Raw genomic sequence first — 26,000 nt, 5'->3', positions numbered from 1 at the left:
AAACGTGACCACGAATTTTCTAAATTGTGCGGTCAAAAAAAAGGATATGAGATAGAGGAAATTGGAGGAAAACGCATAATTATTTATTCACAGTGATGTCTACCGATCGATAATTTCTTTCTCTCTACGCGCATTGAGATAGAAAATCTTCCATCAGCCTGAGAAAAAATAAACAACAAAGAACTCTCGTTCTTTTTTTTCTGAATATTTTTTTTCGTGAATGGTTAGAAAATTTATAGAACTGTAACTAAACACGTGTATCGTATTAATTAGGGCTACACAATTGTTGATTGTGGTGATAAATTTATATTTGACATAATGAAATTCAGACACGAGAAAATATTTTTTTTGAAAAGTGAGCGAAAAAAACGATTTCATTATTCATCAACCCTTCGCCACTTACGTATTTTAGCCCTAACGCATTTTTATTTTGTGTGGTTTTAAAGTGGTACCCACAGATTACAGCTATCTGTCTGCATTCTCACTTCCACATGGTGGTTAGGAAGGATGATTCTGGGAGCACTTAACATTTTCAAGGTTTTGTTTACAAAAGACATATTTCGTCTTGCGATTGAAAAATAAGTAAACTAGTTCAAAATCGTCATTATTTTGAAGCGTAAACAGGTTTTTACAGACATGCCCGGTCATCATAACATCTCAGTCACATTCACAAGAATTACTGTCAACCAACAGAACCTCTTGGGGAAAATGCTGGTGGCCACCTATCTCATTCTATCTATCTATCTATTCGTGCCACGCGATGTTGACCTTCGCAACACCCGGAAATTCGCTTCCTCTCCATCTCTTTCCTTGGAGAGAGAGAGCTATACGGACCAATTTGCAACCGTATGATTAACAGAATCTCATGGGAATGTTATTTTTGTGTTCGGTGGCTCCTCGGTACGAAACGGCTGCCGATCGGTTGACGGAAAACCTCAAACCGACGGGAAGGAAACGAGGAAATGTTGAATACGGCTCTACCCACTAAGCTTCCACGCTCATCGCCTCTTTCAATGTAATGCCATTATTGAAAATAGTACTCAGTTCCGGTTTAAAAATCTCGCGAGATGGCCACATTTTATAGTAATATTCATAATACGGCACATTTAAATAGACGGCAAATTGAAGTACTACTGAAACTGCGAAGTAGTATTCGCATTACTCTTAAATAATAACAAGACGTCCTTAATTTTAACGACTTCTGGGGACAATGAACTAGCGGATAAACGTTTAGTGAAAAAAGGTTTTCAACGCAGCAATTCCCGAAAGGAGCTAACAAATAAAAATAAAAATATTTCACAAATATTGTTTCAAAGTCAAAGAAAAATTGAATAAGAGAACATTATTTTCGTGAATCTAGCGAATATCAGTTAATTTTCAGGCGAATAGCCAACTCTCATGACCAAAATCATCCAATATGGCTTCCTATTAGTTTTTATTGCGTAAATCGAAAGATTATTACTTCTGGAGAACGTATTTCACGCTTATAGATTTTTAAATGACGATATCTATTTTTAGCGATTAAATGAAAAGTTAAAAATTTCAAGCGCGAAAACGCGACGGGTAAGTATGAATGCTGAGAAAACGCCGTGTGACGTCATTCTGGTTCCCGCTGCCGCAAATTGAGGTGACCTTGAGGCGAGTCTTTGAGCGCTCATACGATGCAGGCTGCTAGCAGGTAGCAGAGTACCCTGTTAGCAGGTAGCGCTTGGCTTAAATAAGGATAATTAATACCTTATCAACCGAAGGAAACTTTCCGACCATAGCCAGTTTTAATAGATGATTATTAAGAGATGTTTTCCTGAGCTCTGTGCCTCACCCATGGTAATCTCAGACAATGAAAAATTCCTATCTACACGTATAGAAACTAGGTCCCTGAGGCGTCTCGTGGAGTGGCATCGCATGGGCGCCAATCTGGCCTTTTTCAAATGAGGTTAAAATTAACCATTGCCATTCGTCTGAACTGGGATTTCTAAAACCAAATAATTTGTATATTATGAATACACTAATGGCGGGTAACGAATCGCAATCAATGCCTTTCGTTTTCTTTGATGAAGGTAACTACCCTATTTGAGGAAGTAAATTTTCCTTTTTAATTCAATCGGCACACTCAAACAGCATACGAGCAAATTATTCGTGCAAGAAGTCAAAATTGACGCCAATCACGCTGGTAATCATTTTTGGATCCGAATTCATCCATTCATTTTCTGCCCCCTGCAAACATTCAAGGGACAGGCCACCATACCACCATGGTGTCTCCAAGAACATTTTTCCCGGGCCAGAAGGAGAATAATATCATACATGTTCCTATATCTGTGTATGGTAGGGTTATAAATTTGCAAGATTTTCCATCTCGAGTGAATCTGATTGGGGTCTTGTTTTTCCAACGCAGACCTACTGTCAGGAAAGGGGTGGGTGTGAGAGGGGAACCCTTAGCCTCCTCGCTATCTTCTTTCACAAGTGAGAGTGGGGTTGCATGGACCTCTGACACCCATTTTACATCCCTGACTAAAGTCATCGTGTCTCCCCTCTTCCATACGTATTTCGATATCAACATATCGGGACGTTTTTCATCCCTTGCAGCCAGATTGAGCCCTTGTTTCGGTTGACTCCACTGTAAGATTGGACGCATCAGGTTACTTAAAGGGCTACTTATTCAAATGATACGCTGTCTGAGTCTCGGCGTTGCTATTTTGTTATTAGTCAGATACCATATGAAATATAGTTCTTCACCAAAGGTACCTATTAATTAAAGGTGCCTAGAGTGTAACATTTCAAAGATCTGAGCTAGAGGTATCCCAAAATTAAAGATGATAATGTCCTCATTCGTGATGAAGTTGTACACATTTACCTTTCTACTAATTTCACCACGGTCTTTAATCATATAATGAATCCAGTGCAATGAATAAGTAATTGTTATTTAAATATAAAATATTATATTTCCGATAATGACATTCAAAATGACCCACTTCATTTATTAATAACGCCGAGGAGAGCTAATAGTAATAATATTACGGCAGTATAAAAAATTTAAAAAACGCTTTGGGTGAAAGTATTATTTTCTTTCAAAGCTTTTCGTGGAATACTGCGTTCATGATTACTATGGATTCAACGGTCTCCATACAAAGGTCAGAAACCTAGTTGCTCGTAAATTACAACTAAATAGGAGTAAACTTGAAAAATACAGGCAGCAGCACCATAAAAATCAAATTACACTAGTTGGGAAACGTTATCTGGAAGAAATCTTCTGTATAAGGAAATAAGCATAAATAATTATTGCTATACTAGATAATACAATATTATGTGTACACAAAATGCAATGATTTTTGTATGCATAACCGTTGTGTATTTCATGTTTGCAGATAGAAGAAAAAATATGAAAATCGGTACTAGAGCACTCGAACGGGAGAAAAAATTCATTTTCACACATTCCCTTCACCGAAATTGCTTCCTACAATATTATTTTTTGAATTTAATTTTCATTCAAATAAAAATTAAAAAGAAAGCCATGCAATAAATTCAACTCGAAGGCAGATTATTGTACTCGTTTAATAAATATACGAGAATCGAGAGGATTTATCAAAATCCACAAGCAATGGGCTCCATAGCTCCATTCTACGAATTGTAAATAAATGAATTAGCGATGAAAAATGGGGCTTTGAATGCTTCACTGAGTAATGAACGATCATACATTTCAAATTATTTTTCCAGGAACGGGAAAATAACAATAGTAATAAATAAATAATGGTAGTATAAATTCATTTGCAACCACTTAAAAAGAAATTATTTTAATCACTTACAGTACCGGAAAATATATTCCTGGAAAGGATATTATTTTCCGCTTCATAGCAATTAATTCCTAATTTAAAAATAGACAACGAGAAAAAAGAAGAAAAAAACATAGAAAATGCGTTTCACGACTTGTATAATAACGTAATGCAGTGAAATACTTAAAAGCATTTTGATAGCTTTTCAATCGCAGATTTTAATGCAATTACCGTCGTAAATGTTTAAACTTGCACAAAATTAATAATTGAATAAGCAAAGATTACTTACTACCTTAAATGCGTATGTTTATGTTTACTGCCCACTGATCTCTCTTTCACAGGTCACGATATTTCATGAATTACTGATTAGTAAATTTTTGTAAAGTTCACGGAAATTCTGTAATAAAAGTAAGAAATCTTAAGGGAAAGCTTAAGAAAAGCAGTGAAAAGTACAACGACGCAGATAACCGCAGCTGGAATTTTCCATATCAAATAGAAAAATAGAAAATTGCTTTTTAGGAATATGAATCAATCGCACGCTAGGATGGAAAACTAGTAATTAAAAGAATAAATAGATATAGTAGCATTAAAAATCATTATATATATAAGTGTTTTCCCGTGAAAACTCTCCTGTCGCAAATATTTTCCATACTTGTATATTTCCATTTTTTCATACAATACCACCGTACTGGCTAATCTAAACTATAGTTGGTACGTGTGTCATCCGACTCGCCTAGGATGCTCGTTAAAAGGGCTTCATTAGATTAAGTATGCACAGACACTTAAGTTTTATTAGTTGAGTCTTGTATTTTTTCATTTCCGCTGAACATCGACATGAACAAAACAGTATGGAATGTAAAGCAATTAGTAATACATAAACCCTCCACTCAGGCAGCATTCACATCACCGATCGCGGATTAATGCCACAAAATAATATGAAAAAGGTGAAAATGAAATTTTGCTTACATACGAAACATTTGTATCCTCTTAGAACGCATAAATGGATTACGGAATTTTTAGCCAAAGGATAATAAGGATATAACATCCTTATCTGACCACAATATTTGCCGCAAAACTCTTCAGTATTACATTTATCCTTCTCTTCCTTATCTCTCCTTTAATTCTTGCTGGCGCCCAGTTGCTACCGTGGGAGGTGACAGTTTAGGGGCGGTGTCGACGCCTGGAGGTCGTTTCGAGAAGTTCCGAGATGTGCGGGTACAAGGAGTAATCAGCATCCGCCAGGGGAGGTGAGAGTGAGGAAGGCTATTCCGTCACACACGCCCGGGACTAACTTCTGACCAACAAGATCCTTTACCTGATTAAGGCTTAGTGACCGAAGGAGGGAAGCAAAAAAATAGAAGCGACGCGCAAGAAAAACAGGGATTTCGGCGAAGATGGAAAAGGCAGTATATCCTTACAGAAATAAACCGCAACCATTTTACTAAACGAGAGTCAGCCGATTACATGGAAATTATAAAAAAATTACCTTTGCATTTCATACTCTGGGAATTTTATGAATACTATTTACTCTCGCAGCGATAATGTTTCCTCAGCAAAGAGTATTTCCAACGAAAGGTTATCAATTTTCGATTGGCAGTATAGTAAATTAATCGAAATGAAGATAATTAATTTCATCTGATTCCAAACCTTTGCATAGATTCTATCAGACACCTGTCAAAAAGCTTTCTGAACACTTCCAAAGTAAAATGAATGATATCAGTCCCCTGAGAACGCAAAAATGCTGTGATATTCCTGAAAGGACATATGCTGCAAACGTGCTATGGACGAATAAAAATATGCTCTCCCAAATTCGTGAATTTTGCTTTTTTTTCACTTTAAAAATATACGAGAGAATATTTGAGCGAGGAAAACATACGTTTTTCAGTGGTAGCTTCAATATTTCCCGTCCGTCTACCGGATTATTTGAAAAAAATTGCGATTTCGGATCTGAGTAAACGACACCACTGGCATAAAGGTGAGGAATATACGGTTTTGTACTACCTTTTGACTGCACTAAGGGCTTCAACAACTGGAGGAGGGACAACTTGACGGGCTGGGGTCACAGCTGTCCACACGTCCAAGCGTGAAACGGGGCCAAGTAAGGATCTAGCTGATAGATGAATAGCGATCAAAGTGAGAGGCAGGGAGAAGGAGATCATATGCTACAGGAGGATGAAGATGAGCTGGAGCAGTAGTCCTTTAGAGTAGAAGGGGGACGGAGGTCAGCAGCGCAGTGAGAGTCTCTCAGTCTATATCCAGGGCCGGCAGGAGCGATGAGACGACGTAGACCATGGGGGCGAGTGCCTTTGGCTGCCGCCCCTGACGCAACGCCAATATTTGAAGTGGTAATGGACAGAGAGCGACAGGAGCAGAGGAAGGCCTTTATGCTTTGACTGCTCGATTAACTCCCTGGACCATCGGAGCACGCAGATTGGGTTACAAAGCAAAGTAATGGGAATAACGTCACCACGCTGGGCCTCCAATATGACGCAGCAATTATAAAACCAAAGCCTTTCACTTCGTCAACCCCATTTTTTCTCATTTTAGTTGTTACTTATTGCCTTTCTTTCTTACATTAAATAGCGCCTCGATACATATGATTGAAAATAAGTTCAACCAATTCAAGCGTGGTATAGTGGAAGTTCAACTTATTGAAATAGGTTAGTTGCACTTTTGCATAATTATTTAATGCGTGCATATTAAATAATCGCTTAAAAAGCATCTACATATAATTTCAATATTGTTGAAAGCATGAGAACAGGAGATGATCACACAGACTGAGTTTTGGTAAGGTCAAACCAGTGTCAAAGTTGTTTACTATAGCGTTATCGTGATAGATTATAGCAGTGTTTCCCAAACTTTTTCGAGGCACCTTGGATCCATAAACCTATACTCAACGCCCCCTTAATCGGTATCTTTAAATAATAACCAGAATCATATACTAATTAACCAAATGAGGAACATTGTAATAATTAAATTAAAAACAATGATTAATTAAATGACTAATACATAATTAAGTTCTCTGTGTCATGAAGTTGTACCAGCGATAGACAAAATTAAACTGAACCCCTTCAAACGTTTCCCTTGTGCAAGAAAGGCTTGGAAATATTTTTCAACCGTTCTTACTTTAAAATGTAAGAAAACTCATGGTTTAAATTACTTCCATATGCGGGAGACAAAGTAAACTTTAGAAGCGAAGCTTGAAAACGAAGACAAAAGGAAGGTTACGGAACCATCGCATTTGCCACTCTGTCAGGACCCTCCGGCGCCCTCCTGCCGCCCCCTTGGCACATTTCGCCCCCATAGACTACAGTAACGCCCCTCAGGGGGCGGTAGCGCCCACTTTGGGAACCACTGGATTACAGTGAGTTTCTTAATCAGAGCCGCAGAAACCTTGGAATTTCAAGGATGGTAAAGCTAAAAAAAAATTAACAGTCAGCAAGGGTGAAATACAGGAAGAGATCATACTCACTGTCCAGCCACTTGGAGTCGTATTTGAGCGTCCTCTTGAACGAGTATTCCCGCCGAGCCGTGGTCAGATTGTACAGGTCCGTCCTGAAGATGACCGTGTCGGCTTTGGTGAACTCGGCGTTGGTTCCGCTGTAGAGACCGGGCAGGCCGCCCGGGTTTCCCTTCTCCACCCACACGGCCGTCGAGTTGTCGCTGGGGTCATAAGGGCACTTGGCGATGCCCATACCCACCCCGGGAACGTACTCGTGGCGGGCCAAGTGCGTCAGGTTGGGCTGCAAGGAGATAATTAGGGGATGACAGGTATACATTTGGGGCACTTTGTGAGGGAAAAGTCAAATCTCTAATGAATTTTCATCTCAGCGGAAATACATACAAGATTTTTAAGTGAATATTATACTCCTTTCGGTAAATTGTAATTATTGAAAACTATTCTACTATTTGGTTGGGTGGTTACACCAATAGCTTTAGCTCAAGTTAGTATAGAAAAAACTTATACTCAGAAATAAATAAGTAACTTAAACCAAAAGAAAGTATACACAGACAATGATAAAAATATCATTTAAAAGAAAAATCAATTGAACCTTTTATGAACGTCTTCATGTTTTATTGAAAAATTTTTCACCTAAGGACTTTCAATTTTTTCCGGGAATGCACAAAACCAGCGGTGAATATCCAATTTTCACTTTTTCCAATCCAATTTTTTCTGCTACACAGCTATATCTCGCCCCGCTATCTATCCTCCCCGGCTACCCCTATCCTCTCAACAGGTCGTATTCTTATTTCCATAGGTCATTTTGTTGATCCGTATTGGTTTCAAATGCGAATCCCCGAGGTGCGAATGAAATTCTAGGCATTATTCCCTCCACAATTTTCGAGTTCACGCGCGACGACGTGATTACTTTTTCAATTAAAGCACTAATCACATCAGCGAGTTTTCCAATCGATGCCCGATTCCATTTCTAACCGTCAATTCACTCCCTTCACCCCACCTGGGATAGATTTATCGGCCCTGCCGCCTAGACAATCTCACCAACACCTGGGTCCATGCCTATGTCCATTGTTACGCAACATTTGGTCATTTCAGACAATCTATAACATGGAGTTACGATGTTGCTACTAGACATATCTAGAAAGTAAGTTTTATCCTAGCCCTGCTGTAGGTGTTTATTGGATGTGCATTAGATATCTTGGATCATTCGAAACCGATTAGGTTGCTCTCTGTAATGCATTTTATTAGAGTGAATTTAAAATGTTTGAGGCAAATAATATCCTGTGACCTATTTTTTTTTAGATTATTCGAGACTGTGTTATTCACTCCGCAATTCAGTTTATGTGCTCAAGGAAGGTTCTCTAAGAAATAAAATAAAGTTGACCGGTATTCACTGTCAAAACTCGAAATTAATGCAGTAATCCTATGGGTATTGGAACAGTGTGAAGTGCTTAAGGAGTGTAATGACTAACGAACAAATGTTCACGAATCTGTTTTTAACGATGATCTCGTATCAAGAGTCGACTGAAAAATTCGTGAGAAGAGATTTCCCAGGGTGACACCACTTTCTGGCCCAAAGCACCTTCCGCCTACCACATTTTCTTGCCTTTGAAACGTTAACAGACTGGGACAAAAGCTTTGAAAATGGCTATGACATGTCGCACTTCATGTCGCGATTGCAGTCACCTTGCGGTGTCGCTCCGTAAAGGACAAGATTAATCGGTCAATCTCTACAAAAAGCGTTAAAAAAATTGCTATCCATGGAGAAAAATTGTGTGATTTGTGACAACGTGACAACAAAATCTGGGTCTATTTTTTTCAAATCGGTATAGTCGATTTATTATTGTTACTTTCTGGATACACCTCGATTTTCTGATGATGGGAGTCTCCGTCGCATAGAATATGATGCTCATTAATTTGTTACAAAATGATTAACTTAAAGAGTACTAGTATATTTTTTACCATTTTGCGTTAAAATTTCCGTAAATATATCATTAATGTGATATCACTTCTTCTTCCATTCTAACTGAACAAAGAACTCTATTTTCTTCAGTTATTTCCATATTTAAATGTATTTAATTTATTTATTCGTGTGGCACAAATATAAAAGCAGATCATTAGGACTACTTTTAAGTGCGTAGCTTCCTGAATTTACAGTTTACTGTCACCAAAATTGCTTCTTAGGCAATAAATATAGAGTGCAAAGTGAGTTGATTAAATTGATTTAATATAATTATTTGGTCAGATATAGCTAAAAACGGAATATCCACGGAGGATTAAAAAAATCTAACTTTTCCTCTCCAAAAATTATTCTTTAAAAAAATATTTTTTTTGGTGCAACATTGTGGCGAGAGAAAATTCAGTAAAGAAAAAATGGAATGAAAGTGAATTTCATTGAAGCAGAGGACATTTTTCAGAAGTTAAACAGCAGTCGTCTTCAAAGGTGAACATTATTTTTTATTTTTTGGAACACATGGTCAAAGTGTGATTCAAAGGATCACTCCTGTAGACCACTAAGTAGACCAGGAAAACTAACCTATCGCCATTGAAGCTCGAAATTGAGCCGCTCGATTAGGAATGAAAATAAAATAACTGAAAATATTTCATAAGGGGATATGGCGGCCATATCGAAGTAAATATTTCATTTTGACGAGAGATTTGGGGAAATTATGTTTTGCAAGAATGGAGGGACAAAATGGAGGAATGTAGGAACATTTGAGAGAAGAAAGAGGAAGGAAGGATGGGTTGAGAATAAAAGGTAAAATGATTATATTTCTCCATCTGAATTGGTTTATCTCCTCGCAAGATGATAATTAAAGTGTCCTCAAACCCAATCTTCACCTTCATCACCCCTCTTCCTCACTAAATTTTAAAATATGAACTGCCCAACGATTCTTCGATTTCGGTAGTTCAACAGAATGTCAGTACGACAAAAAAATAAGAATCGGATAGAAAAGGAGAGCGGATTTCTATAGGGTGGATGCCAGAGTAAATACAAGATTGACACGTGATTGAGACGAGACTGATACGACAATGAGTCGTTGTTGAGACGAGAAAAAGATGAGATTGAGACGAGACCATACTGAGCCGATTTTGAGAAGAATCCGAGACGAGATTGAGATGAGATGAGATTGCAGATGATTGGTGGGTTGCAGGGGCATGACATTGGGATGGATTTTTAAATTAAAATGGGAGGACCACGGCTTCCTTCCCCCCCCCCCTCTAAAATTCTCTTTCCTCTCAAATCCTTCTCCCCCGGTCACATTCGGCTTCCCTTCCTCCCCTCTTCCAATATAGGGGAACTTTTATATAACATTCTTTGCCTGCACTTTAGCTCAGCTCTACCTCCATACTCAGGTGATGATCCGTGGCATTAATACGCATTATGAATAGCGGTAAAGAGCAAAATTCAAGAAATTCTCATCAATTTTTTAGAAAAATTATGGCGGAAAATACAAGACAAATATGATTTTTTAAGTTTCCGCGGCGTGGAACATCCGGTGACAATTATGTACGCCCACTTTTTTTCAATCGCCCATGATGATATCGTAGTTGGGAGGTTAAATTGTGGGCCTCAGCCTTCGATAACTGAGAAGCCACCTAACTCTGGGATCTATTTCCATTGAGGTTGTAGTGAGGCCATTTGTGGATGAGAAGCCACATAACTCTCGAACACGCAAAATTTGAGCTCGTTCACCCGCGACCTTTAACGTATGAGAATCGGTTACGCCTAAAACTGTTTTCAATTTGTTTTGCGAAAGGTCACGATCTTAAAAGGCCGACCAGCATTCGTATACCACCTATTCACGCTCCTCATGGGCGCTAAAACTACGCTGTAAAGAGCCGTTTTCGAGGGAAACACGTAAAACTTCCCGCGGGTACTATTCGGAAATGAAACGATCAGCCAGAAGAGCTTTGGGCCGAACGTTCAAGGAAGAATCTTCTCCTTCTTCCAACCGCCGGTTCTTTTTCCTTTTATCCTTCTTCTGGGTGGACCTCCATTATTTAAGAGACCCATGGACCACATGTGGGATGGGGACCGCATGCTGACGCTCATTTAGACATCCGGAAACATTCCTTAACAGAGCATTATTTACCCATCGTCCTGATGCTGATAAATATGCTATTCTCGCCATAACATATGGTAAGGTAAAAATAGAATAACTAATTCGTACTTCAAGGTCAATATTAAATTTCCCATAAAACTTGGAATAGAAAAAAAATATGGCGAGAGGATTCATTAATTGCTTTTTGCCAATTTTTCGAAATATATAATTTTGATTAAACATAATGCTTCCTTCCCATCTCGTTTTAAAAATATAATCACACTGAATCTTTTAGAGCCTACTTAATAAAAACAAAGTGGCCAGGTTTAATTCACATGTTTTTCCTTCATCTCCGATACCAACGAAAATTATACATATCCGAGTACCATGATGCAAACAATTTTTTAACTAAAAATCCGAATGTTTTATTCCTTCGAGTCTAATTCATTTCAATTCGTAATGTATCGAATCGCCAAGCATTAACTGCAAAGTAAATGGTGGTGCAAGTCCATTTGCATGCTGCATGTTGGTGACTGATCACCCCCTGCCAAACACCCAAGAGGTTGCTCGCAGGGCATTATGTAGATGTATATTTAGATGTAAATAATATGAAAATTGATGAAATAAAACTATTATTATGAAATTAAAACAAATTCAAATTCAAACAATAACACAGTGTTTGTAAAGTGGGGGAAAAACAAATATGTTGCGTTAAACACAAGTCACTAGCCAGCTTGCATGACATGAATCTTGGTGAAAAATTTCAAAATTCAGAAGCGGAAAACTCATCGTCCCGTTCTGCATGTACATATGCATTACCTCATTCAACGTCAATCCATCCCTCTCCCTTTACCACTTTCACATCAAGATGGATGATTAAGGCATGACATTTTTTAAAATGAGTTTTTCTCGGAGAAGCGCCTTTTAAATTAGCATACTTACCTCTGAAGTGATGTAATGGTAAAGGCGACACGATGCTGGGTGGCGGAATGTGTAGTGCATAAACTTTTCTAGGGATATCGCGCGGTATCCCGAGAAGAGTTTATACATGTTATTCGCCGGGAAAGCGTAAAATCCTACATAGTGGTGAATAAGTTTAACCTAGGATTTTAAGAATAAAAGCTGTGGAATTCGATCTCCATTCCGTTTATCATTCGTGAAAATAAATATGCCCCGAACTGACAAGAAAAATTCCCTTAAAAAGTAACCTCACGTTTACCTTCTCCCCATTTCGTTTCCTTTCTTCTTATCTTTTATTAATTACCTGATTGTAAGACCACGATCGTTAGACCCCAAAAATTGGTATTTTGAAAAGAAAACTGTTTTCTTTCCTTCAATTACACAACAACAACAACCAATTTTATAGTTCTCCTCCAAGTGTCTAGCAATTTTTCATTCCCATTATGAGAGCATTTCGCTTTTCCTTCCTGAAAACTCGGAATATTTCAGCACTTGTTTCACTAAGGCTAATTAATGCATCAGATAAATTTCATTTCTGAGATTTGTATTGCATCTTGTCAAATTATGAAATTTAATTGCTTAAAATAACAGATTTATATTTTGATGCGGATACTCAGGCAAAACACTGCCTGAAAGATGGTTCTGAAAAAGCAGATGTAATTCGGAGCCTCTTCTGATATTTCAAGACAATATTAGCTGAAGACCAAGGCAGTATGAACCATTAGTTCCAAGACTTCTTCCATATTTCGCTGACTGAAATTTAAAGTGAATAAAATGTGGAACTTAAAAATGGAGGCGTGTTCAAAAACGTTTAAATAAAATGTAATTCTGCTCCGAATTGCAAAGCTAGTCCTAACAAACGGTTTCTCTCTCACTCTCCCGAACAACCATTTCCAGAAGACATCCCATCCCATCTCAAACCCATATGCTCAACCTTATCTACCGCTCACCAATATTGCCAGCAAATGATCTCTTATTTCATTTTTTATCATTTATTCAAACTGAAATTCGACTGATTTAGCCCGTTTCTCCTCTAATTACCAATTTTTGAATCGCTATCTTTGTATCCGTGCTTCAAGAATTTTATGGTAGAATTTTCAAAAAGTAGGTTATGATTATTATGTTAAAAAGTAAGAAAAATGTAGTACGTATTTAATCTCTGGCATCCCAGAATGGAATTAATTCTGAAGATTTCCAAAGAGATAAAATTAATAATAGAAATAAAGAAAATAAAATAAATAAACAATACTGATTCAAAGTAAAAAATAAAATTAATGTTATACCATGTGCTGATGCAACTCTTGGTTACACGCAATTTTACCTTTCCGCTGCGGCCCACCCTCCGGAAACCTTCCCGCCGCATGTGGCAAAGCGCTAAACACGGAGGAAAAAACCTGGTACGTTTACAGCAGCGAAATGGTCTTAATCATAAAAAAGTGACAATAGATGTGGATTCACATTTTTTGCGATGCAAATTGTTAAATCAGGTTACAAATGGTAACACCTATTGCAGCAGTGTTATTAGAATATATAAGTGTTTCATTGCTCAGGATGGCAATAATTCTATCTCTACTTAACTGTTATAAGGTTAATTAATGGTAAAATGCTTCTAAATTCATTATTACTCTTGCTAACTTCCAGCCATTGCGGTCATGTCATGCCATCATACTTAGTGTTTTTCAAAACTATCATGAACAGTACTTTTGTAACCCCGCGAGATTGAACGGTTCGGTCAAAATTCAAATTCCCTTAATTTCACGATACTTCCTTGATTGATTGTGTGATGTTGATTCTTTCGTTTCTGTCATTACAATTCACAGAAAGGGCTTATAATCAAATATCGATTTCGAAAAGAAACAGTGATTGCTTTTTCAAACTTCCCCATTTTGTTTTCCATGCCTGCATTTTTCGTTATGACACTCGTTTCTGTCAAAACGTTTGTGTTTTTGTTCTCTGGGGCTTGTTTTTGGGATAATAATTGAGCGTAAATTGAAAGTGGAAGATTTTAAATAGAGCTTGAGGTGTATGTAATCACCAAATTCGGACCCATGAACTATAGGCAAACACTATTGAGCCCCTATATATTTTTTACAGTCCTTCAATTTCGAATTGTACATGGGAAGTGATTTACATATATGCTGGAGATGTCGCAAAGTATGGGAGAGGGAGAAATATCCGCAACCGGGAGAAACAAAGTGCTTAAATTCCATTGCTTCATATCAGTATCATTATGTAACGCAATTACTCACACGTGGTTGATTGCTCTGTTGCTAAATACTGTAGGTGAAAAAGTATAATCCCATTGATAGGACGCTGAAAATTTTCATTCATTCGTACACTCTTTCCATTCTTTAAAACATTTATATAATAAATAGATCTATAATAAGCTGATTATGCTGGTGCTCTTCATTTTCAAAGCAAATTAATGCAATTTCGTAATATTTAATCGATATCAAGTACACCCCCAGGAAAGAAGTCTTAAGAGAATCAAACCCATAATATTTTGATTTTAAGCATAGAATTACATAACACGGCACAAACGTTGTCGATATAGATGCTACATTAAAAAGAGATACACATATTAGAAATTAATTAATGCAACGTTAAAGCTAGCGTAAAACAACAGAGGAATATTTCAGCAAATATTCTCAACCGACAAAAACTCAATTCAGAGGAAATACATGGGTATGCCGAGTTAAATTTTGCACCATTCCACTGAATATTTGGTAATTTCCTTGCTGGCATTCCTAACTTTGGTTGAATTCCACACATTACACCTCAGAAAAAAATGTTTATTACGGAAAGAAATATATTTCTGCACGCTTATCAACGTAATAAAATTTTTCGACTGAAAGTAACGCAATTCCAGTGAATTTGATAGACATGAAATGCTCCAAATAGTATTCGACAGCACACAATACTTATCCCCTCCAACTAGAGATGAATGTTCTCATTGCCATGACATGGAAATCTGAATACCACAGAGAACCATGCTGAAACCACATTCATTCTTCCTCTTCGACCTCTGCCGTGGACTGTGCGCTATAACAAGCTGTGACGCTAAAGTGACATTTCTCCCATTGAAACTGGAGTCGCAATTATACACCTCGGTATCGCTCTTTCTTTGCACCTTTCACCTCTTATCTCGGTACTTCCTCGCTCGCTACAAAAACCATGGCTCCGGATAAAATTTCCGTCGTTAATTTCACGAGCTCAAGGTAAGAATAGCGGAGGAGCTGAAAAAAATGCATTTAAAAATCAAAACCTTACCAAAATTACGTCAGGGATGTATTTAATTCAAAAATAAACATTAAACCTTACAATTACTTGCAATTTATAAGCAAATGATATTTACATGCGTGTGAAATAAGACCGCAGCAAAGACGTTATAAAAAAAATAAGGCAGAATAAATTTTATATATTCACAGTAGGTACTTCATCTGCCATTTCCGATAAAATATGACTTTTTAGGAATCTTTTTTTAGTAATATTTTTTGCCGGAAATAAAGGAATGTTTCCTGTGAAACCATTGGTAGAAGAAATTGAAATTGATTGAACGGGAACACTTGTATGCTTACCACTACCACGAAACTCCTAGAATTTCCCCTGCACCTAACGTCACGCGGTCGATGTTACGAGCATGGACAAGGATAAAGGGGCTTTTGTTTTCAAATCTGACGAAGAGCAGAAATAAAATAAATAAGATTAGGCCCGAGTAGAAATGAAACACAAAAATAGGGCTAAGTATGTTACTAAATATGAAAATTTTATTCCCATAAAAGAATATCCCAGCTGATAAAAATGGAAAGTAAAAAATATTCGTCACCTATATTTTGGAGAACAGGAAATGCAGCGACAATATATTTTTTAATATTAACATTAATGTTTATGTCTGACTGTGCACATATAATACAGTGATATTTGGGAAATTTTTCCACTGTTATTGTTGAAGCGCTGACATTTGACATTGTCGCAATAACTCTTTAGAGATCGTACGAAATACCAATATCAATCTAAAAAATGAGAGAGGAGGAAAGATTTTGGATGTTACATCATCGTCGACTTCCTTACTCTTTCGCGCTCCTCCAATGACTCACAGTGATCGGTTTTCTCTCCTCGTAACTCCTACATCCCTCATATACCATCTAACAGTTAAACTGGCGTAAGAAACATCGACAAAACAGCTTTCGTTTTATCCTAAGCTTAAAGCAAGTATTTTCCTTAGCAAAAACTTTGAATTTAAAGATATTGTTCGTCCGTAAGTATTTAGCGCGAGACACTAAGTTTCCATGACTACGCATTTGACTCTCATTAATTTCATGAAATTGAGCAATTTTCATTCAATTGAATTTTCAATAATCGACAAGAGACTTTTGGATTTAACGTGTGTAAAGTAAAATACTCCAATATATGGTCTAAAATCATATTATTTCAACATTCAACGAAAATAAAACTTTCGGCCCCAATTCTCCCCTAGCAATACGTAAAACAAAAAAGGGAAATACTCACGTATATGACCCAATCCTTGGGACTGTGGGCGTTGGTACCGCAGATATATAGGCGCCCTCCGTCATTCATGGGCTGAATCACTCGAATGTGGTTGCGGCAGTCGAAGTGCTGCAAAGAAGGAGAAAGTATTGATTAATTGCAATTATGGGAAAAATGAGAATCTGATAAATCTAAGGTCAATCGAAAATAATACATAACACATATAATGAATTGTTTTTGGGACTAAAATAAATACCCCTTAGCCCAAACATAGCGGCACGATATAATGGCAAAATATAGTGGCATGATACATAAGCGGCGGTCTTTAGGGAGCGAACTGCTCTTCCAAATTATTCTTTAGAAGTTGTGTATCAATATATAAGCTTCTGAGAGGATCGTTAAGTAAGACTTTAAAGAAAATTTAAGTGAAGAGCTTGACCTGGAGTGTAGCTCTCTACAGTGCGGAAACGTGGACACTGAGGAGAGAAGGCGAGAGAAGATTGGAGGCATTCGAGTTGTGGGTATGCAGCAGAATGGAGAAGGTGAAATGGACGGAGAGGAAAAGGAACGACGAAGTGCTGGATATGGTTGGCGAGGAAAGGCAGCTTTTAGATGAGATGCGGAGGAAACAGAAGGTATGGATGGGAGGAGTACTTAGCGGGGAGGGGATGTTGAAAATGGTGCTAGAGGTTAGAATGTTGGGTTAACGAGGGAGAGGAAGGAAAAGAATAGGATTTTTAGATGGATTGAAAGGGAGTAGGCCTTACAGTGAATTGAAGAAGGCAGTGCTGGAAGGAAAGGGAGGCTCCCAGATCACTTCTTTAGTACTCCATGGAAACCTATCTTAATCAGTAGAATACTATAACAAAATGAAATAAATGCAATTTATTTCATTAAGCACTGAAAACTATAGCGTACTTCAATACTTATTGAAATTATGGAATATCAGATCTCTTTAACCATTAAAGCGTATTTCCTTGATTCAGTTATATGATAAAAACAATAAATAAGTGGCTACGTCCACCAAAGTTAACCGCTATAAAATTTATGGTGTATTGATTGGGCTTGTTTGCCAGCGTAAGGCTGGTGGTATTTTCTGTTCCTTGATATTATTCTCAACGAGACCTCCATCTTTATATGTTATTTTGATTTTTCGGTTGGGTATTTATATTATGAATGCATGAGAACACTAACATAATACACGAGCTGAACAATCCTTATTTTATCACAGTAGATCAAAACATTAAACTTCAATTAATATTTTTAGGCGAAAGTATCGATTTTTTTTTCAAAATTGACATCAATCATCCATGGCGTTCGCCATTATTTCACGACTCAGTAAACATCTGTTTTCGGAGAGTCAACGTTTTTTTCGTAGACGGAGATTTCTAAGCCAAATATTTTATCAACTTTTTTCATGAATTTCTGCTTTATTTGCTAAAAAAATCAAGAAAATCCATTTTTACATAATATTTTAATATAGGTCTATCTGATTATAAAGAAGAATATCGAAAGAAAAGTTTGCATCTCCTTGCGATGGAATATTTCCTATTCAGCGCGAGAGGGACAAGATTGAGCAAAAAAAGAGACTTCCCAGTTTTCCATTTTTCCCCTTCTAAAAGAAAAAGAGTTAGATCATAAAAATGTAAGAAGGAGCTAGGAGAGCAAGTAAAAAACTGGGTCAAACGTTCCGCACGCTTTTACCGCAGATTAGGTAGAGACGTGCATAATCATTCCCAATAGTTTAAGGGTCAAGAGCAGGGCATTAAAGGATTTCGGGCTTGGTAAATGACTAGCCGGGTGACATGCTCTTTGGAGCAAGAGTTGACGCTAGTGTGAGGGGAGAATTTCTAGGAATGATTTGATGGAAAGTACGCAAGCAAAGAACGCTATATTGAGCGACACTATTTTATCTCGACTGTAGTCTAGAAAGGCGACATTCTGTTTTAGAGTTTATAAAATAATATTCCGTCCTTCTCTCGACTTCTGAAATTCTAATTCACCCAGTTAGAAACTCCCTCCGTTGGAAATAATATTTTAGACTGATAATCAAGCATACATCATTAGATTCATTCTGAGACAAATACTAAGAGTTTTATAACTTTGATAATTCATTCGGAAATACTCATAAAACAGAAAATGATTATTTTTCACCCCTACCTAATTAAAAAATCGAATGTTCACCCAAATTCTACTGGAAGGCAATTGTAACGGCATTGTATCTCAGGTAGCGATAATTATCATAGGGCTGCGATAATTTTTCTCCACAGGCGATATACTTTCATGGTAAAATATGAAAATTATTTTTTTAAACTCTTGCATCATAATTTCACGTCTATACTCCGCCTCATATCATTATGACGGATATCCGAAGTAGGTGTGCAAATTTTTCCGGCAGGAAGTTAACAGTCCTATTACTACAGTGTTCACGAAACATTGTTTCATAGAATCCCCATTAAATGTGATGGATCAAAAGGAAATACTTAGTATCGATTTTCCCTTCCGAAATTATGATTGAGAAAAATAATATTTTTAACGTGGCCCTCATATTTTGAATGACATTCTTAAATAATAAACTCCATATTCAATCGGATATAGAGACGTCTTAACCCGTTAACGCCTAGCGGTACCATATGGTACCAGCCGGTAGCGCAATGCTAAACGTAACGTTTTTGTCACTAATTGTAATTAATTTGAATTTTTGAAAGCTTAAACATAATAAGAATGTTTTTATTTACATTTTCTCGAAAAGTTTGCTTTTTTAAAGCTGAAATTAACGTATTTAGAGCCGTTTGAAAATTGAGAATTTTCAGCTATGCGAAAAAAACGGAATTTTTAGTGCAAGCATTTCGATTTTCTTTACTTGCGTCTTATGTACTCATAATACGAAGATGTTTTAATGTAATTATGATTGTTATAACATGTACATTTCATATTAAGTATGGTTTTTGTATGTGAGCTTAATATTTGGGATGTTATGATGCAAAACATTTTGGTGGTACCATATGGTACCGCTAGGCGCTTGCACTACCATTTTTTGGCGGAAAGCGTAAATACGAACATTTCTGTTGTTTTCGTTTTCTAACAGTTATTTATTTTACAATTATTTATTTTTCATCATTTATATTATAAATTTTGCGTTATTTAATTGTTACAACACATACAAAATGTGTACATAAATTAATTTTTTTGTTATAAGGACGTCATCCTAGTACATCAGGCCCTAAATTGTCCGCATTTTTTTAGAATCTCGTACCCTCACGAGGTCTCAAGGAGTGGGAGGTATAATTGCATACCTAAATCCTATTTAGAAAAACATGAATAGGAAGAGTATCCGTGTACTCAATTAGGAAGGGGGTATGATGGGGAATAAGGGGGCTTGCTAAGGGGAAAATTCAATGACGGCTGGCGGCAAGAGACGACCACGCGACAGGCATCACTTCGACAAGAGCAGCCTAATCCTAATTTTTGTCTAACGTATCTCAATCACACTCCGATACTTTTCACACTTTCATGTGCTAGTAAAACTGAAATAACTTACACATACTGCTTATAATATAGCATGTACTGCAGCAAAGAGAGGATGAATACCTTCCTTCTGACTGAGGAAAATGGAATAACGAGTGGACGCCAATTCTGCCCGAATTTGAAGTTGTTGTTCGAAAAGGTGGGCAATCAGCTGAGTTTATCTCAAGAAATGTCTGAGAATTTTCAAAAGTGTAGTGAAACTGGACAGAGCCGTAAAGCACCCAAAAGGTATAAAAATAGGGAGGAACGACGCGTTTTTGATGATGAAGAGATCGTAAAGCACGAAAGGATTTCTCGTAATCCTGATTACCAACTCACTGATTCATGAAGCATCCACAACCAGAATATTTGAACTGTTCTTTGACGAAAATGTCCTTACACACTAAGTGTTAGAGTCGAATAGGTGTGTACAATTCTGAAACTGTTATGACCCAAATATAACACATGAGGTACTGAAAATATTTGTTGCAATTCTTTTTATAAGTTGGCATAAAACGACTCCCAGTAAAAGGCACTATTGTGAGGCAGCACTAAACGCCAGAAATAATCTTGTTTATTACACAATGAGACGTAAAAGATTTTTATCAACTTCGTAGGTTTATTCATTGCGGTGATTACACGGCTATAGATGAATCAGATAAGACGTGGAAAATGCGCCCTTTTATGGGCATGGCAAAAGAAAGATTCGGCGGATATTTCAGAGGAAAGCAGTCCTTGAGTTTCAATGAGTCGATGTTGTTCTCTTTTGGAAGACATAGCTGTTAGCAATTCTTGCGGGGGAAGCTAATTAGGTTTGGCTAGAAAGTGCAGTGCATCAATAGTTCAGATAGCTACTTCGTAAAACTCAGGAATGTGAGGCGACAAAATGGTCGTGGCCCATTTTTACTTGGATTCTGGATGCAATGACGCCCAACGCATGGATGCTGATGCGGAAATCCTGAAAAACATAACTCAGCTAGAGTTCCGATGGCCAGTAGTGTAATCACAGCTGGATAATAGGATCCCCTAAAATATCAAGGACGTGCTCAATTTACCAGAAGTGCGACTGGAATGGGGTACTTTGCTAAAGAAATAGATTTGTAATTGATTCATGTTTCAAAGATCGCATTCAACTGACAGCGGCCTATCTTCTTTCCAGTGCCCCTGATAGGTTCGACGGGAACAATCAACAAATAAAATCCAAGCCCAAGCGGGGACGGTGTGCTACTGAAAACTGAATCAGTAAAATAAGAACAGAATGCTTGAAATGCAATGCAGTGACTGCTTTGTTCATTTCCATATGCGGCAACGACTGAGTGAAACGCTAAAATCATGTTATTCTTGATTTCTACGTCGATTATACATAACTTCTATTTTATAAACAATAATATTTAATAATTGATTGAATATTATCGATATTTTAGCGTAATTTTGGATGAAAATGAATGTGTTTTCCGGAAAATAATAAATATTTAACGTTTTTGGCTTAAAAATGCGTTTTCCGAAAAGTTTTTCAAATTTCGTTTTTTTGACCCCTTAAACGCCTAGCGGTACCATATGGTACCAGGCTGTATCTTGGAAACTATTAGAGATAAAAGAATAAAACTTGCACTGAATGACTCAGAATTTCATTCGTATTAAAACGTATGATTACCACTAAAATCGCAGAAAATTTTTAATTCAGGCGTTACCGGGTTAAGATAAGAAGGCCTTTGACACCGAGAGAGGGACTTTATCTTATTTAATACGGCAGTGAGAGCAGCGTAAGAGGTGGTTGGTGAGGAGTCCCAAAGGAAAGAGCGAGATGAGGCCATAAGTTCTAGCCTATTCCATCAGCGACTGGTTTCCTCGTAATTGGGCCCGGGTTTCCTCAAGGGACATTGAGAGACCCACCGAAAATTCTTCTCTTAATTACTGCCCACCCCTTCCCCTCTCCTCACCCCCAACAAATCCTCCGTCCCCTCACTCCCCCTCCTGAATTACCCCTCGCATGGGTTGCGGGGAGGACACGAACTCCCTTCGCCCAATAGGCCTCCACAACCAGCCGTCCCTCTCCCTTTTGCATTCCCTGGCTGCCACGGAGGTTGTGGCATCAGAACAGCACTAAGCCTCACATGTGCCCCCAAAGGAGCTCAGAAGCCACCTGAGACTCTTGGCCTCCTTTTCTATGGGAACCAATTTAATTTCACGACTCCAGTTATACACCTCGAGAAGGTAAATACTGGGCCATGGAGATTATATGGAGTCCGTCAAAAATGAAGGCGTTGTAATTGGGGGGCGGGTGTGAAAGGCGGAAACATGGCCGCTGATGACGAGGAGGATTATAGGAAAGATGGATGTGTTTGAGCCCTACGACATTGGCCGTCTATGGCAAGCCTCTGTAAAAGAAAAGAGTATGCAATAGTATTGAGTACAATATAGCGTACAATAGCTTTGAAACGGGTGCGCACTTTTAATCTTGTACACATGGTATTTTTTATTTTTCAAAAAAATATGTTGATAAGTATCAACATTACTGTAAACAGCAGAATTCATTCCTAGTGATGTAATCCCCACATGGAATGCACAACAGAAAGAATGTGTTTTAATAACGCAAAATATTTATAATGTCTTTGCACTTCAGTCAGATAAAATTTGCTTTGAAGCCGAATTTATTCCGCGTTTATTGCATCGTGTAGTCGGATATCGCGAATCAGCGTCCTAATAATCCATTATTTTATTGCTTATATATATATTATATTTTATCCTTCTTAATGAAGACAGTTAGCGGCATATTTTTTCAACGTCTTTCCACGCATATTTCTTCGTTTTATTGACACGAAGGAAAAAATAAATTTTTACCATGATAAAATGAAATAAGAAAATTGTTATTCGTCCCATCATAAAAAAATGTGCAGTGTAGTACTTTTATCAACAATATCGACGCAAAATTAATAATTCCTCATTACTTCAGTGGTTGATCCATTCAATCATCATCATTCTTCGGTAGCACTTCACTTTGAATGCTTCCACTCTTGACTTCTCTGCCGCTATAAAGTTACGGCTCAGACAAGGGTGAATTTTAATATCCTAGCGTAATGGAGGGGCTTGATGGAAATGGACGATATAAATTTTTTTTTCATTCCTATTTCAAGGTTACCGACCAACATTCATGTATAAACTCTCATTGCGAACTCACTATTTACCATTAAAGTTACAAGGGATGAGGGTCCCAGCATTTATCTCACTCCTCAGTAAATGGTCCAGAGGTGCTCTCCCATTCACCTCCTTGGAACTTCTCACAGGGTATCGTATAGCGACAGGAAAACAGGTGAGTTAAAAAAACAGCACCATATCCCCTCTCTATGATGAAATAGCCGCAAAAATACGATGCATAGCTAAGGACTGGAGAGAGAAAACGAGCGTTTGTAAGCAATTAATTTGAAGTTCTCGATAACTGTGACACAAAAATTATGCTAAATAGCATGGTAAACTGCGTGGTACTGGAATAAATTGAATAAACCCAAGGCTAGAATACATGAAACTGTGAGATGGGAAGTTTTATTGCAAAGAAAAACTCGGTATTCCATATTTATTAAAAGCTGCAGAACGAAGTCAACCCTGCTATCTTTGCTTATACCGTTACTCGTGCTATATATAGGGTCGAGGCAGAGTATGTAGCATGGAGTAAGTGGCGATATTTTTCAAAAATCTAACATAAACTTGTTATTTAATAATTTTAGCCCAAATCCATTACTATGCCGTAGAATGAGCTTCGCTTTTTAAAACTTATATTCAAGAAGTGCAAAGAGAAACGCTTACAAGTGTAAGTTTTAGGTTAATTCTTCATTCTATTATGCATAAAATTTGTTGATAACAACTAATATCCCACAATTTACTTGAATATAACGAATTCAAAGTACTCATTTAGTTTCTTCTCTTAAAACCGGACTTTTAAGACATCTTACTTCGAACTCACCTCAGAAAATTATCATACTCGATGCCTACAGTAGAAGAAATATGAAAAACCTTTCTCCATACCCTTGCATGCGAATTCCCGACAAAATTCAACTTGGCGCGTCTTCTGTATCTGTAGGCGCGAGCCCGCAAGTGTAAATTAAAGGGATATATGCGGTGCTGCGGTGAGTAAAATTCTTTCAAATTCATAATTGAATGCAAGTTTGAGGCTGTTCTGAAGAGAAGAAAGGAAAGATGGAGGCCGAAATTAGGGCGGGTGGCATTTCTCCGCGGAAGCCGAAGCCATGAATGTTCTCCGAAATTAGGGCGCTCGGAGCGAGAAAGGAGGGGAACAAAATATGTATCTCTTATTCCCCTTAGATGAAGGCTGGAGCTCTAAAAAGTTCCCACGGGAGTAAACTCGCAGAATAACCGAATTACCCATCAAATACCGCGAGCCCGCAAAGGAATAAGGGAAATAAAAACTTTTATTTGAAGCGGGAAACAAAGAAATGAGAGAAAAAAATACTGCGATACTTTCCAAAATTTTCCATTTATTTTTTGCATGCCCGTGCCCCAATTTTGTTTTCCTTTGATGCAATCAGGATGTAGGTATGAGAGGCAGAACGATTCCAAAAAAGTGCGATCAAACTTAAATGATATCCTGTTTCACGAATGATCATATAAACACGCTCGGTTTCGTACTCATTCAAATACGCAACTATCTAGCATAATAAATGAGCATAGAATCCCCATGTTTTGATAACGTATCACAAGTAAACGACATTACTGGAAACATGCTACCATATTTATGATTAAGAAATACTTTTCGAAAATTAAAATAGTTATAATACTCACTTAATTACATTGAAACCTCCCAAAACATCCCACATTAAGTGAGATTACACAGTGTGGCGAGTCTAACAGCAAGTACGACGCGCCGACGCTGGTCAACGCGGTCAATGAGGCGAGGACGGTCAACAAGGCGAGACTTCCGCATCTAACCAAAACCCGAAGTTCCAGGGTATATAAGACTGGCGGAGAAGCCACTGCGAGAGTCAGAACTATAAGAGAGGTGGCAGTAGAACACTGTGCCCACCTCAGTGAAACTCGATTTCGTTAAATAAAAATCGTACATTGGAGCAGTATGTTGTTTTTGCAACATTACCTGTCAGCAACCTACAAGAGGTCTATTCAAATAAAGTTGAGGAATGGGCATTTACATACAAGGAAATACGACGAATTAATAGGTTTCATGAATATATCACCTATCCTTGTCACGACCGCTTCCAGCCATCTTACTGCGGCGGCGTAGAGGGCACGGTTATCAAAACAGAAGTTTTGTAGGAACCGCTCCATACCGCTCCAAGAAGGAAGAGAGAAAAAAGGAAGACGTACATTATTTTTTAGCCCGGAAGAAGCGATTATTAATGTATGGGCTCCCATAATCCAACTATTTCAATGGCTGTGGCCCGCCCACTTCACTGCAGTAAAATAGCTTCAAGCGTTCGCGTTCGTTCAAGAATATACCGTGACTGCTAGGAGGCCGGCAGGAAAGGAATTGGGGAGTTTGTTTTTCAATCAGAAGCGGTTCATTATTCGGACGGCTCCTTGAATCACAAAAAATATCATCACGTTTTCACATTTCCCCGCCTTCTTCTTCCTATAAGACTCTGCAATTGTCTCTCCGCCTTCGTTCTTCTATTTAAGGATACCTTCCGGCCGTGGCACAGTGCTCAAGCGAGGGGAGCATTTCAGGACTGAACGGATCGAATTCGAAAAGAGAACAGTAACGATGCGAAATTTTGTGCTCTATCTCACTCTTTACAGAAACTC

General features: G+C 37.7%; 1 protein-coding gene across 1 annotated transcript in view; it reads right to left on the bottom strand.

The window, feature by feature from the left end:
* The window catches only part of LOC124154635 (semaphorin-2A-like), a 578,813-nt gene that overhangs the window by 13,305 nt on the left and 539,508 nt on the right, over nucleotides 1-26,000 (bottom strand). The window contains exons 5-6 of the mRNA XM_046528477.1: nucleotides 16,743-16,850; nucleotides 7,240-7,510 (exon numbers count right to left, since the gene is read on the bottom strand). Coding sequence (XP_046384433.1) covers nucleotides 7,240-7,510; nucleotides 16,743-16,850 — 379 coding nt within the window. The remainder of the gene's footprint in view (nucleotides 1-7,239; nucleotides 7,511-16,742; nucleotides 16,851-26,000) is intronic.

This window comes from Ischnura elegans, chromosome 2 (assembly GCF_921293095.1).
Source record: "Ischnura elegans chromosome 2, ioIscEleg1.1, whole genome shotgun sequence".
NCBI classification, from domain to species: domain Eukaryota; kingdom Metazoa; phylum Arthropoda; class Insecta; order Odonata; family Coenagrionidae; genus Ischnura; species Ischnura elegans.
This window is presented reverse-complemented; position numbering and strand designations above follow the sequence as displayed.